The sequence below is a fragment of the Sebastes fasciatus genome, chromosome 10 (genome assembly GCF_043250625.1).
Source record: "Sebastes fasciatus isolate fSebFas1 chromosome 10, fSebFas1.pri, whole genome shotgun sequence".
In the NCBI taxonomy this organism is placed as follows: domain Eukaryota; kingdom Metazoa; phylum Chordata; class Actinopteri; order Perciformes; family Sebastidae; genus Sebastes; species Sebastes fasciatus.
Window position 1 is genome coordinate 20,522,048 of NC_133804.1, and position 16,047 is coordinate 20,538,094.

The 16,047-nt window shown below is 39.9% G+C and overlaps 3 protein-coding genes across 3 annotated transcripts; all 3 read right to left on the reverse strand.

Moving 5' to 3' along the window:
* Positions 1–566: 566 nt before the first annotated feature.
* LOC141775486 (protocadherin beta-15-like) lies at positions 567–3,289 on the reverse strand. The gene has a single exon (XM_074648916.1). It carries the CDS (start codon positions 3,046–3,048, stop codon positions 640–642), a length of 2,409 nt encoding a protein of 802 aa, XP_074505017.1. The 5' UTR covers positions 3,049–3,289; the 3' UTR covers positions 567–639.
* A 2,077-nt stretch (positions 3,290–5,366) lies between these two features.
* LOC141775906 (protocadherin gamma-A12-like) lies at positions 5,367–8,041 on the reverse strand. Its single transcript, XM_074649646.1, has one exon. The coding sequence runs from the start codon at positions 7,797–7,799 to the stop codon at positions 5,367–5,369; it is 2,433 nt and encodes an 810-aa protein (XP_074505747.1). The 5' UTR covers positions 7,800–8,041.
* Positions 8,042–12,471: 4,430 nt separating this feature from the next.
* Positions 12,472–15,013, reverse strand: LOC141775907 (protocadherin gamma-A11-like). Its single transcript, XM_074649647.1, has one exon. It carries the CDS (start codon positions 14,881–14,883, stop codon positions 12,472–12,474), a length of 2,412 nt encoding a protein of 803 aa, XP_074505748.1. The 5' UTR covers positions 14,884–15,013.
* Between the last annotated feature and the right edge of the window lie 1,034 nt (positions 15,014–16,047).

Below are 16,047 nucleotides of genomic sequence, written 5' to 3' on the forward strand. Positions count from 1 at the left end.
CTAAATTAGCCATGAAAAGGCATCATTGGATCAAATGGAGTTCAGCACCATGGACAGAGAAAAAGGGACATAATGTCAAAGGTTTCCTTTACTAGAGCATAAAGGGCAATCATGGCAGCAGATAGATATTAATGTTAACAGGAAATAAGATCCCCAAGTAACAATATGACCTAATACTAACATCTAAATCGTTTAGGGGTCATACACTTTTAAGAAAACTATTATAAAGTCTATTTAATCATAACCACAGAGATCACACTGCAACTGAAGAAAGCAAAGCTTAAAACTGGAGAGCGAAGGTGCGACTTATTCAATTGACAATATGTAAATAAAGAAAACCTATTATTATTATAGCATGTATTATCAAAAAATATATTCAGAGGCAATCTAAAAGATTAAAACTCAGCAAGACAAAGAAAAGTCACAACAGAATAGAAGTCGAGGAGCGCAAAATGCATCAGTAAAACACTGTTCCGCACCAAGGACAGAGAAACCAGCCAAAACAGTGAAATATATCCCCCTGGTTGAAAACAGTGAGAGAGTGAGAGCACTCACATGAACAAACAGAGACAAGTTGGCTGTGTAAGTGCGTGTATAAAAGAACTGCATATTGAAGATGTTTTACACATCTTGGACAGATTATATGTAACTTGAGCCTACCTCAGGAGAACTATCACAATCCCCAAACGCCTCAGCAAAGTCTGATGGACTTTTCCTCAGAGTCTGGTCAGCAGGCAGTGTGTTGTCATTGTAAGAACTGACGAACTTAAAGTCACTGGTTCTAGAACCTGTTGTCAGGTAGGCGTCATAATTGTAAGCGCTGCGTAAAGTTCCTGTTCCGTCAACATCTGCGTAATTAGGAGGGAGATAAGCGCTGGGGATGGCAACTGCTCCATCAAACAACAGTCTGGGCTTTCTCCTGCGACAAAACCTCACACCCAGGATGATGATGATGAAGGTCAGAAAAAAGGTGGACACAGACACCAGAGCGATGATCAGATAAGAGGTCAGTTTGGAGTTCTTCTCATCATAAGAAATATCCTTCAGTTCTGGCACCTCAGCCAAGTTATCAGAAATCAGTAAATACATGGAACAGGTGGCAGAGAGAGAGGGCTGTCCGTTATCTTTCACTGCCACAATAAGGTTCTGTTTCATGCTGTCAGACTCAGAAATGTCCCGCTGTGTCCTGATCTCTCCGCTGTGGAGACCGATAGTGAAAAGTCCCGGATCAGTGGATTTCACTATATGATAGGACATCCAGGCGTTCTGTCCGGAGTCCGCGTCCACCGCTATCACTTTGGACACCAGAGAGCCTCCGTGTGCAGCTTTGGGGACCAGCTCGGTCATGAAGGAGTTGCCCTCCGGGGAGGGGTACAGTATCTGAGGAGAGTTGTCATTCACATCCGATATGAAGACACTGACGGTCACGTTGCTGCTGAGCGGAGGAGAACCGTTGTCTCTGGCCATCACGTGGACTTTAAAACTCCTGAACTGTTCATAATCAAACGACCTCACAGCGTGGATCACCCCCGTGTCTCCGTTAACAGATAGATAGGAGGACACCGGGGCACCGTTCACCTCACCAGCTAACAGAGAATAAATCACTGTACCGTTTTGTCTCCAGTCGGGGTCTCGAGCAGTAACGGAACATAAAGTGGAGCCAGGTTTGTTATTTTCACTCACATATGCGCTGTAGGACTGTTCCTCAAACACAGGTGGGTTGTCGTTGATGTCTGCAACAGATAACTGAACAGTTTTAGAGGAGGACATAGGTGGAGAGCCCTCGTCAGTGGCACTGATTGTAATGTTGTAATCAGACACTAGTTCACGGTCCAGTTGTCCTGTGGTCACCAGAGAATAATAGTTTTTAATAGAAGGAACCAACTTAAAAGGGACGTTTTGCTGAATGGAGCAGCGGACCTGTCTGTTATTCTCAGAGTCTCTATCCTGAACGTTAATGATGCCCACCTCTGTACCAGGTGACACGTTCTCAGGTATGGGGTTACTCAGGGATTTTAGGTTCATAACTGGGGCGTTGTCATTTATGTCAGTGATCTCAATTATCACAGTTGCATATGAGGCCAATCCCAGACCATCTTTGGCGCTAATCTGCATTTCATATGACGTTTCTTTTTCATAATCAATAGCTGCAGCTACTCTAACTTCTCCCGTTTTAGGGTTTAGAGAGAAAACTTGTTTTTTATCTGAAACATGATCAAATCCATAGGTAATTTCACCGTACATTCCCTCGTCTGCATCGGTTGCACTCACTGTGATCACCAATGTATCCAGAGGAGAGTTTTCAGGCAGACTGGCTTCATAAACGGCCTGGCTAAACACTGGTACATTATCATTAGCATCCAGTACAGTGACGTGTATGACTACAGTACCTGATCTCTGAGGAGAGCCTCCATCAAATGCGGTAAGCAACAACATAATCTCTTTTTTGTCCTCTCTGTCTAATTCTTTGTCTAAAACTAATTCACCATATTTCCGTCCACCGCCCTTTGTCTTCACATTTAATTTGAAATGATCATTCTGCTGAAGTGAGTAGCTCTGAACAGCATTTTCTCCGATGTCTCCATCATGTGCCTCATCCAAACGAAAACCTGCACCCTTGACGGCCGATTCATGAATTTCAATCTTGAGTGACTCCTCTTTAAACTGAGGTGAATTATCATTAATATCTTGAACTCGGATACTAATACGGTGCAGCTCTAAAGGATTTTCCAGAACGAGTTCCTGTTTAAGAACACATGATGCCTTTTTCGCACAAAGCCCTTCTCTGTCGATCCTTTCTTGTACGATCAAGTCTCCGGTGTTGAGATTTACACCGCAGTACTTAACACTGTTATCCTCAGTATCGATACGGGCCTTACGAGCAGACAATCTGCCCAAATCAAGTCCCAGATCCTTAGCAATATTTCCAATTACAGATCCACGTTTCATCTCCTCCGGGACAGAGTAGCTCACGTCTCCATAGACGGGGTGGAGGACAAGAAAAACAAAAGCAAGGCCGTAGAGCATCGAAAATCTGCTGCATCCCATCGTTACCTCGAAACAGACCACTACTGCTGCCAAGTATGTTAAAATATATCCACAATGCAGCTGTGATTTCCTCCAATATGCAAAATCGTCACACTGCGGTCATATCACGAAGCGTTTTTGTCAACTACAACAGCCGAATCAGGCTTTAAATTCGCTGAGACAGAAGGGTGGAGAATGATCGAGCCCTCTCGTTTACTGGTACACACTGACACCATGAGTATTTCTCTGGGTATAACAAGGCGACGTAGGATTTCTGACGTGCATAAATAGAGACTAGTTCAGAGAACCTTGTTAAAAAAAGAAAAAGAAAACAACAACAACAACAATACTACTACTACTACTATTACTAGTTATAATAATACTACTAATAATAACAGATTTACCATTTTAGGATTAACATACCTTGATACAAGACTGCTCATGCCCCCACATAAAACTATTCAAACTGTGTCTCCAAAATAATCCAATGCTTTCACATATTTTTTGGCATATCAAAATATAGACAACACATACACTAAGAGGGGGGACACTTTAATTTTAGATAAAGAAAAAAAAAGAAGGAAAATATTATTCAATATATTCTTGTGTATCATTTTTGCTCACACACCATTTTAGTTGCTGGGATCGAAATATGTGAAAAAAGTTATTGAAGCATGTAAATCAATGAAATTAAACCTATTGAACGATCACTTTGAATTGTATACTGTAAATTGATGTGTTGTGTGCCTCCAACCATATCACCAACAGTTTATACTTTATGTTAATGCACTGTAAAGACACGCATATCTACTTGTTATTATGATTGTCCTGAAAGATTTTTGGCAACTTGGAGGAGACAAAAACATCTCACACATATTTCTCTCCAAAATAAAGTCTTTGTTTGAATGCTTGAATCTTCCCTGATGATGAGCAACAAAATACTCTTTGTATTGTTGTTGTTGATGTTGTTGTTGTTGTTGTTTACTACTAAACAACATTAGTAACAAAAGACATCTATTTTCAGATACATTTAACTCTGAATGTTGGCACACTTTCAGAAAGAATGGCCAACAATTGTTACCAAGCTCAAGAAAACAATGCTGCCATTTAATTAATTACATTAGAACAGTGAAATGCCTCAGATAAAACACCATCCGAGTCAGACGGACAAAATAAACTGGTTCTGTGAGGTACTTTGTCTAAAACATGATGCAATGTCTTGCATTTGAATGCAAAGATGATTTTAACACATTTCCCTCTCTTGCTGGCACCTTTGTTTACTCCATTATCACTGGATAGAAAAGTTAAATTTGTACATGAAAAAAGTGTCTTACAATAGCCGCCAAAGACATCACTTTTATAAAAATCATCTGTGGATTTCAAAACTGTTTCTTCGAGTGTAATAATTATTCCAAATATATTTCAAACTATTTCCCTGATTATGAACTTATAGAATAAAGAAATAGTTTTGTAATCAGGTTTGTACAAGGACAACAAAAGAGAATGGTATGTACCAAGGAAAAGAATATTTAAAAAAAACTGTGCAGAAACCTGGAAAAGGAGATATAGCCCACCATATTATGTCAACATGAGCGGACCATAATAATTTAGGGGAGGACATATTTTTCAGCAATGCCCACATAACTCAAAACCAGCACAGAAGGAAACAATACTCAAGCAAAACGGACAAAGAGGCTTAATTTTCATGTTCCTAGGGCTCTGACACTGTGTACTTATATCAATAAAAATTACTCAACTCCATGTGAGTGTTGATTCCAAAGAAGCTCATAAGAGCAACACCATATTTGAATAAAACAATTACAACATGCGCAACTAAATCATTTAAAAGATGAAATATCAAAGCAAATTCACTTACATGAAAGGCAGGAAAGAGAAAAACACAACAGAATAAAAGACAGAGCTAAATTAGCCATTAAAAGGCATCATAGGATCAAATGGAGTTCAGCACCATGGACAGAGAAAAAGGCACATAATGTCAAAGGTTTCCTTTACTAGAGCATAAAGGGCAATCAGGACAGCAGATAGACATTCATTTTATCATGAATAAGATCCCCAAGTAACAATATGACATAATAGTATAATCTAAATCAATTAGGGGTCATACGTTTTAAAGAACACTATTATAAAGTCTATTTAATCATCAATAAATCACTGTTCAGCACCAAGGACAGAGAAACCAGCCAAGACAGTCAAATACTGTATATCCTCCTGGTTGAAAACAGTGACAGTGAGAGCACTCACATGAACAAACAGAGACAAGTTGGCTGTGTAATTGCTTGTGTGGATAAGTGTATAAAAGTACTACATATTGAAAACGTTTACACATCTGGGACAGAATATATGTAACATGTGCCTACCTCAGGAGAACTATCACAATCCCCAAACGCCTCAGCAAAGTCTGATGGACTCTTCCTCAGAGTCTGGTCAGCAGGCAGTGTGTTGTCATTGTAAGAACTGACGAACTTAAAGTCACTGGTTCTAGAACCTGTTGTCAGGTAGGCGTCATAGTTGTAAGCGCTGCGTAAAGTTCCTGTTCCGTCAACATCTGCGTAATTAGGAGGGAGATAAGCGCTGGGGATGGCAACTGCTCCATCAAACAACAGTCTGGGCTTCCTCCTGCGACAAAACCTCACACCCAGGATGATGATGATGAAGGTCAGAAAAAAGGTGGACACAGACACCAGCGCGATGATCAGATAAGAGGTCAGCTTGGAGTTCTTCTCATCATAAGAAATATCCTTCAGTTCTGGCACCTCAGCCAAGTTATCAGAGATCAGTAAATACATGGAACAGGTGGCAGAGAGAGAGGGCTGTCCGTTATCTTTCACTGCCACAATAAGGTTCTGTTTCATGCTGTCAGACTCAGAAATGTCCCGCTGTGTCCTGATCTCTCCGCTGTGGAGACCGATAGTGAAAAGTCCCGGATCAGTGGATTTGACTACATGATAGGACAGCCAGGCGTTCTGTCCGGAGTCCGCGTCCACCGCTATCACTTTGGACACCAGAGAGCCTCCGTGTGCAGCTTTGGGGACCAGCTCGGTCATGAAGGAGTTGCCCTCCGGGGCGGGGTACAGTATCTGAGGAGAGTTGTCATTCACATCCGATATGAAGACACTGACGGTCACGTTGCTGCTGAGTGGAGGAGAACCGTTGTCTCTGGCCATCACGTGGACTTTAAAACTCCTGAACTGTTCATAATCAAACGACCTCACAGCGTGGACCACCCCCGTGTCTCCGTTAACAGATAGATAGGAGGACACCGGGGCACCGTTCACCTCACCAGCTAACAGAGAATAAATCACTGTACCGTTTTGTCTCCAGTCGGGGTCTCGAGCAGTAACGGAACATAAAGTGGAGCCAGGTTTGTTATTTTCACTCACATATGCGCTGTAGGACTGTTCCTCAAACACAGGTGGGTTGTCGTTGATGTCTGCTACAGATAACTGAACACTTTTAGAGGAGGACAGAGGTGGAGAGCCTTCGTCAGTGGCACTGATTGTAATGTTGTAATCAGACACTAGTTCACGGTCCAGTTGTCCTGTGGTCACCAGAGAATAATAGTTTTTAATAGAAGGAACCAACTTAAAAGGGACGTTTTGCTGAATGGAGCAGCGGACCTGTCTGTTATTCTCAGAGTCTCTATCCTGCACGTTAATGATGCCCACCTCTGTACCAGGTGACACGTTCTCAGGTATGGGGTTAGTCAGGGATTTCAGATATATAACCGGGGCGTTGTCATTCACATCAGTGATATCAATAATGACTTTTGCTTCTGAAGAGAGGCCATAACCATCTTTGGCCCCAATATTTACTTCATACTTCGATCCCTCTTCATAATCTATGTCACCTGTCACACTGATTTCTCCAGTTTTCTCATCTAGAGAAAAAAGTTTACGTGATTTATCAGACAGTCGGCTAAATTCATATGTAACCTCTCCGTTTACACCTTCATCAGCATCTGATGCACTTACAGTGATGATGGGGGTTTTAGCAGGGGAGTTTTCCGGTAACGTGGCTGTATATACAGACTCAGTAAAAACCGGGGCGTTATCATTAGCGTCAAGTACAATGACGTGTATGATTACTGTCCCGGATCTCTGAGGAGAGCCTCCATCTACAGCTGTGAGCAATAATTTCATTTCCTGCTGCTCCTCTCGGTCTAACTCCTTATCTAAAACCAATTCACCATATTTACTACCAGAATTTGTCGTCTGAATGCTTAATACAAAGTGGGGGTTTTGCTGCAAAATGTAGCTTTCAACGGAATTCTTGCCTATATCTGCATCGTGTGCTGCATTAATGCGATACTTAGCTCCTTTATCAGCTGACTCTGTGATTTCAAGCTTGATAATATCCTTCTGGAAAATTGGTGCATTGTCGTTTATGTCCTGCACCTGCAGGGACAACCGGTGTAACTCCAAAGGATTCTCTAACAGCAAGTCAAATTTGAGAACACACGAAGGCTTTTCTCCACAGTGCTCCTCTCGGTCTATTCTTTCCGCAACGATCAAATCTCCGCTTCGAAGGTTAATCCCGCAATATTGTTTGTCGTTTCCTTCCATGTCAACACGAGCTTTGCGAGCAGACAGTCTGCTCACCTCCAGTCCCAGATCCGTGGCGATATTTCCAATAACAGATCCGCGCTTGAGCTCCTCCTGTACAGAATAGCTCAGGTCTCCGTGTGCGTAGTGCACCGCAACAAAGAAAAAGACAAAGCCATAGCTTTGGAGTTCGATCCGTCTATTCATCATCCTCAGACAGTAGGCCGACTACACAAGTTAAAACACGTTAGTTTCAAGCATTAAAAAACGTGTTTCGATCAGTGTATGCGCCGTCCAAGCATTTGTCGTCTTTGTTGAAGGCTGAACAGAACACAAGGGTGGTCGATCCAAATAATGGGTGGTGTGCAAAGCAAGAAGAGCATTTGACTCCATAGCTGGTCTATAGTGACACCGTGAGTACAAATGAAATATAACAGTTTTACAGAAGTGCTGCAAGTTTTTTTTAACATATCATCAGGTCGTCTGGCCTTAATGTTTGATTAAATACAAATTATAATAAGGTATTTAAATGCGTAATGAGGCGCTATTCTGTTTTTACCTTTTCTTTAAGTTAAGTGAGATGCCTGTTCTCTGTATTATGAGGCTTTACAAACAACATTACTTTAAGCACGTCATAGTGAAAATAGTAACACACACCAAATATTACACAATGATGGACCATAGATCATGTCCTTATTGTTGCACACTAAATACTCCAGCTTCGCTTAGAAACGCATCTGTCTCTCTCTGTCTCTCTCTGGCTATAAAATAGATTCCTATTTAGTCGTGAAACATGGAAAAATCTGCCTCCAGATTCCTCCATAGACCACTTGAATGACGTAACTTAATCTAATTAAAAGATATATGATAAATACAAACACAACACTAAACATGTAGAGCAACGGCATGCCTTGTATGTAGCACTGGTGTACAAAAATGGGATTTTGACTTTAACTTTACGTGGTATTTAAAACTAAAGGGGATAATAATCATTCCTACAGAGAAAATGAATGTCAATAACAGTAAATTGAAGTAACTCATTAATGAGATGCAACCAAAAAATGACATGTACTCTATGACCGCAAAATATGTCAACTCATTCCACTGATATGAATTGTTCCTTGTTTTGTTTTAGAATTTAGAAAAGTACAAACGTAATCCAGAGCACGAATGTTAATTACCAAATCTGACACCGATGTCACAGGAAAATAAATGTGTAACTAAAAGTTATCTAAAAGGTTTGAAATGTGAGCAAATCGAAGACGTGTAAATTGCATCACAAGAGCAACAGCGAGGTTCAGCACCAAGGACAGAGACACAAAGGACAAACTGCAGCTCAACTTAACTTTTCTTTAAGTTTAGTGAGATGTCTGTTATCTGTATTATAAGGCTTTACACACAAGACTATGTCTTCTCCAAAATAATCCACTTCAAGCACTTCAAGATAATAACCAGACGACACTCCCCACATTTGGACCACTGAACATGTAATTTAGTGCTGCACGCAAAATATTCAGTTCGCTCATAAACGCATCTCTCTCTATGGAGTAAAATTTATTCCAATACTTTGTCGTGAAACATGCAAAAATCTGCTACCAGTTTCCTCCAAAGACCACTTGAATGAAATAACATAATCTAATTAAAAGATACATGATACATAAAACCATAACTCAAAAAGAGTACAGCGACAGCATGCCTTGTATGTTGCACTCGTGTAAAAATATATGGACTTTAATGTGGAATTTAAAACTAAAGGGGAAAACAACAATTCCTAGAGAAAAATATGTTAATGTGATGCACTTAAACACATGAAATGTAACTTACTGACAGTAAAATATGTTAACCCATTCCAGTGATGTAATATTTCCTTGTTTTATTTAACCATTGCGCTAAATCTAACCGTAGCAGAGCCCGAAAGTTAATTACAAAATGGGACAAAGATATCTCAGGAAAATAAATTTGTAAGTAAAACTGTAGTCTAAAACGTTTGAAATGTGAGAACATATGAGTTGCTCCTGAAAATACATCACAAAAGCAACGGCGAGGTTCAGCACCAAGGACAGAGACACAAAAAACAAACTGCAGCTCAACTCTTAAACAGAGCCAGACCAGTTTTTTGTGGAAAAAATACTAAAACAAGATCAACAGCCACTACTCGATTCACCACAGAATTTAAAATATCTGATTATTGAGATAGAATAACTCTTCTGTGAACTCTTGATGCATTATCACGCTCAATGTGTGCATTTAGAAACAATTGAAACAAACAGGGAACGTTAAGGTGCAAATAGGTCAAACGATATATGCAATACCAGTTCCTACCTCAGGAGAAGAATCACAATCCCCAAACGCCTCAGCAAAGTCTGATGGACTCTTCCTCAGAGTCTGGTCAGCAGGCAGTGTGTGTATGACTAGCAGCAAGTCTGTACAAGCCGTACAATTATGAAAACAGCATTTTCATTTACAAGGAAAATTATATAGTGAAATGCTTTGAGACATGTTAAGAGAATCAAACGTAAATGGCACGTTTAAAAAAACAGCAATGTTTCATCAGACACCTCATATTAAAAACTGTTTTTTAAGTTTGAAAAAATAGACTAATTTGTCTGAACATGTATATCCTTGTCTTAAAATAAAGTATCTATAAAGTTTAGCGTGTAGTGACTAAATCTGTGCTTAAAAGTTTCTTGAAATGGTGTAACGGCTATTACAACTGATTTGGAAACAAATTATAATATATTTGTAAATTTTGAGCAAAATGACAGCCTATGAAAAAAGCCTCAAAAATACAGAAATAGTAAGATCAATGACAGACTAAATTGTTTAAAAAATGTAAGAATGTTTTAAGCTAATGTGAAACTATCACTAAAATGACATCTTAATACCATGTAGAGAGAAAGAAGGGATGATGGACAAGTTATTAAAGGCACAAAAAGAACAGTTTGATTTAATTGCAGTATTCTGATCGCTTTGCTCAAAACCAATGAATTCTTGCACAAGCTACTCAGTATTTATAAAATCCAACAAGTTTGACAAACAGCTAGACTTAACTGCAAAATCCAACCAATATTGGATAAAAAAAAATCATTGAAAAAATAGCAAAGGAATTAGCCTGAAGGTAATAGGAAATAGGAAAGCTATATTATCTGGGACTGTAAATATGAAATTGACATCAAAAATATACGAAAACAACTGTACGTTTGTTACAGAGGAGGACTCCTCAAATCTGAAGAGCATATAGTGGTAAGGTAGAGGAAGAAGGAAGAATAAATGACGAACGACAACCCAGTCACCTAAAAGTCATAATATGCCCTAATATGATTTACAAGGTATGGGTCATTTCCTATGGAAAGAAAGAGTCAATCTGATCAATCTTTCCCACAACAACAACCACTGAGACCAACATCAAATTAGAAAGCAAAGCAAGGAAATTATCAACAATTTAAAACAGCATATTTGACTGGTCTGTGATTCCTGTAAAGATGTCAATAACTAAACCTTTTATGACCATTAACGAAATGGGCTGTCCGTTATCTTTCACTGCCAAAATAAGCTTCCGTTTCAAGGTAATGGATGCTCTTCAATATTCAGGTTATAGTCAGACATTTCTACCAAGAGCAATACAACTTTTTGTGTGTATTGATTTTGAAAATGTCCTACCAACGCATGTTCGTACAATGTTTGGATGGAGATGAAATAATGCGGCCATATTAACTATTTGTAATAATGATAAAAAAATACAAAAAAATACTTGAATAAAGACAACAGTATGAAATGGGACAAAACATATGCAGCAGTTGTCAAAAGAAATGCATTCATCAAGCACTTCCGAAAAAAAATGCTTTATTTGCTTTAAATGAAAACTGATACTTTTTGCACTGGCAATGAACGTTACTGGACATAAAATACTGATAACTTTGAAATTGACTTAATTAGTAGGTGACTAGGAAGCAATTACAAGTATAAAACTTTACTGACTGGACACAAATATTTCCAGTTTCACCTGATGTGTTTTGTTCCCCTTTTTTCCTCATCAAAGACCATGAGGAGGTCCAACCTTAATTAAAACGTGTAACATAGATATGTCTGAATAAAAGGAAAACTACAGCCTTAAACATGATGTATTTCTATTTTTAAATGACAATAAAATAACAAGGCAGATGTAAGTTTTCCTGAAAACGTATCAACAGAGCAACAGCAAGGTTCAACACCAAGGAAAGAGACACGAAGAACTAGAGGCAGCTCTATTCAAGATGCACAGACAAACACACCGGTGCTGGGTAAACGGATAGATACAAAGCAAAAATTAAACTCAAAACGTATCTTGGACTTAAAATGAAAATTGACAAGATAATTTATAATATATGCATGCTACAATTGAAGAATGTGGTAAATAGATTGGGGTAGTATAGGACCAAACACCAAGGACTGAACAATACAGGAGGCGGAAGACATAGAAGCAAAAGCAGACAATTTCTAATGTTTCAACGGAAATACAAGGTGCTCATATATATGAGATGCAAAGAATGTTTGTTAACAACTTAGCTAAATAACACCTGCTTGGTAAATCCTTAAAAAATCAAGCCACAGATTAAAGTGAAACTGCTGGAAAAAGATTACCTCCAAAGATCAAAGAAAGTATCACAAAATCTGGAGCTAAAAAGACAACCGACTTCAATGATGCACATGCTCAAACACCCACCCTCATGCTCAACATAAGCCTACATTTAGGGAACACATGGAGAAACAACACGTAGCAATGCATGGAAGCCAGTGGTAGCTTTTAACTTAAACCAAATTCACCAAAGATATAAAAAGTTGTCGAAATCTTTGACGAGTGTAACTAAATTGTCTGAATAAGAGACACAAAAGAGGCCAAACGTTATTTGGCACCTGTTCCTACCTCAGGAGAACTATCACAATCCCCAAACGCCTCAGCAAAGTCTGATGGACTTTTCCTCAGAGTCTGGTCAGCAGGCAGTGTGTTGTCATTGTAAGAACTGACGAACTTAAAGTCACTGGTTCTTGAACCTGTTGTCAGGTAGGCGTCATAGTTGTAAGCGCTGCGTAAAGTTCCTGTTCCGTCAACATCTGCGTAATTAGGAGGGAGATAAGCGCTGGGGATGGCAACTGCTCCATCAAACAACAGTCTGGGCTTTCTCCTGCGACAAAACCTCACACCCAGGATGATGATGATGAAGGTCAGAAAAAAGGTGGACACAGACACCAGCGCGATGATCAGATAAGAGGTCAGCTTGGAGTTCTTCTCATCATAAGAAATATCCTTCAGTTCTGGCACTTCAGCCAAGTTATCAGAAATCAGTAAATACATGGAACAGGTGGCAGAGAGAGAGGGCTGTCCGTTATCTTTCACTGCCACAATAAGGTTCTGTTTCATGCTGTCAGACTCTGAAATGTCCCGCTGTGTCCTGATCTCTCCGCTGTGGAGACCGATAGTGAAAAGTCCCGGATCAGTGGATTTCACAATATGATAGGACAGCCAGGCGTTCTGTCCGGAGTCCGCGTCCACCGCTATCACTTTGGACACCAGAGAGCCTCCGTGTGCAGCTTTGGGGACCAGCTCGGTCATGAAGGAGTTGCCCTCCGGGGCGGGGTACAGTATCTGAGGAGAGTTGTCATTCCCATCCGATATGAAGACACTGACGGTCACGTTGCTGCTGAGCGGAGGAGAACCGTTGTCTCTGGCCATCACATGGACTTTAAAACTCCTGAACTGTTCATAATCAAACGACCTCACAGCGTGGATCACCCCCGTGTCTCCGTTAACAGATAGATAGGAGGACACCGGGGCACCGTTCACCTCACCAGCTAACAGAGAATAAATCACTGTACCGTTTTGTCTCCAGTCGGGGTCTCGAGCAGTAACGGAACATAAAGTGGAGCCAGGTTTGTTATTTTCACTCACATATGCGCTGTAGGACTGTTCCTCAAACACAGGTGGGTTGTCGTTGATGTCTGCTACAGATAACTGAACCGTTTTAGAGGAGGACAGAGGTGGAGAGCCCTCGTCAGTGGCACTGATTGTAATGTTGTAATCAGACACTAGTTCACGGTCCAGTTGTCCTGTGGTCACCAGAGAATAATAGTTTTTAATAGAAGGAACCAACTTAAAAGGGACGTTTTGCTGAATGGAGCAGCGGACCTGTCTGTTATTCTCAGAGTCTCTATCCTGCACGTTAATGATGCCCACCTCTGTACCAGGTGACACGTTCTCAGGTATGGGGTTAGTCAGTGATTTTAGGTTTATAACTGGGGCGTTATCATTTATGTCAGTAATCTCAATTATTAACGATGCATATGAGGCCAATCCCAGGCCATCTTTAGCGCTTATCTGCATTTCATATAATGAAGCTTTCTCGTGATCAACAGCTCCAGCTACCCTCACCTCTCCGGTTTTAGGGTGTAAAGAAAACACGTTGCTATTTTTACTTGAAACATGGTTAAATCCATAAGTAACTTCACCGTACATTCCTTCGTCTGCATCAGTAGCACTCACTGTGATCACCAATGTATCCAGAGGAGAGTTTTCAGGCAGACTGGTTCTATAAACAGCCTGGCTGAACACTGGTACATTATCATTAGCATCCAGTACAGTGACGTGTATGACTACAGTACCTGATCTCTGAGGAGAGCCTCCATCGAATGCGGTAAGCAACAACATAATCTCTTTTTTGTCTTCTCTGTCTAATTCTTTGTCTAAAACTAATTCACATGATTTTCGCGCACCGTCTTTCGTGTTAACATTTAATTTGAAATGATCATTCTGCTGAAGTGAGTAGCTCTGAACAGCATTTTCTCCGATGTCTTCATCGTGTGCCTCATCCAGTAAAAAATGCGCACCCTTATCTGCCGATTCCTGAATTTCAATTTTAAGTGACTCCTCTTTAAACTGCGGTGAATTATCATTAATATCTTGAACTCGGATACTAATACGGTGCAGCTCTAAAGGATTTTCCAGCACGAGTTCCTGTTTAAGAACACATGATGCCTTTTTCGCACAAAGCCCTTCTCTGTCGATCCTTTCTTGTATGATCAAGTCTCCGGTGTTGAGATTTATACCGCAGTACTGGACGCTGTTATCCTCAGTATCGATACGGGCCTTACGAGCAGACAGTCTGCCCAAATCAAGTCCCAGATCCTTAGCGATATTTCCAATTACAGATCCACGTTTCATCTCCTCCGGTACAGAGTAGCTCACGTCTCCATAGACGGGGTGGAGGACAAGAAAAACAAAAGCAAGGCCGCAGAGCAGCGAAAATCTGCTGCATCCCATCGTTACCTCGAAACAGACCAATACTGCTGCCAAGTGTGTCAAAATATATCCACAATGCAGCTGTGACTTCCTCCAGTATAAAAAATCCTCACACTGCGGTCATATCACGAAGCGTTTCTGTCAACTACGGTACAACAGCAGAATCAGGCTTTAAATTTGCTGAGACAGAAGGGAGGAGAATGACCGAGCCCTCTCGTTTACTGGTACACACTGACACCATGAGTATTTATCTGGGTATAACAAGGAGAAGTAGGTTTTCTGGCGTGTTTAAATATAGACTAGTTCAGAGAACATTATTAAAAAACAACAACAATGACAACAACAACACTACTACTAGTACTACTCCTACTACTAATAATAATAATCAATATAATAATAATAATAATAATAAGAGCTTTACCATTTTAGGATTAGCATACCTTGATACAAGGCTGTTCTGCCCCCTAGTGATGTAAATAAAGCAACACAAAACGTGGGGATCAACATAAAACTATTCAGACTGTGTCTCCAAATCAATTCAGTGCTTTCAAATCATTTTTGGCATGTTAAAATATAGACAAGACATACACTTTTTTAGATAAAAAAGAGGGAAATATTGTTCAATATCATCTTGTATATCATTTGTGCTCAAACACTCTTTATCTTGTAATTGTTTGGATTGAAATATGTGAAAAATGATTGAAGCATGCTAGTCAATGATATTAAACCTACTCAACGATCATTTCAAGTTGCATACTGTAAATTGAAGAGTTGTGTGCTTCCAACCATATCACCAACATTTTATACTTTCTGTTAATGCACTGTAAAGACACACATATCTATCTGTTATGATGATAGTCCTGAAAGATCTTTGGCAACTTTGGAGGATGCATTTGGTATGCATTGATTTTGTTTTGTATAGTGTTTGCAATAGTGCTATTTACTACTGCACAACACTATATGTTATCTATTAAGGAAACAAGTGAATTAATATAAATTGCATTGAAAAAAAATTGAGCACCACATGGTATTTTATCAAAGGTTTACCCTATATGTGAAAGACTGTAGGTCATATTAACTATAGGGAGGATGCATTTTTCACAAAGGCACACATCAATCATATTACATACAGAAGACTGACTCAGGAAAGTGAGAATCCACTAGCAAAATAGGATAAGCACAGAG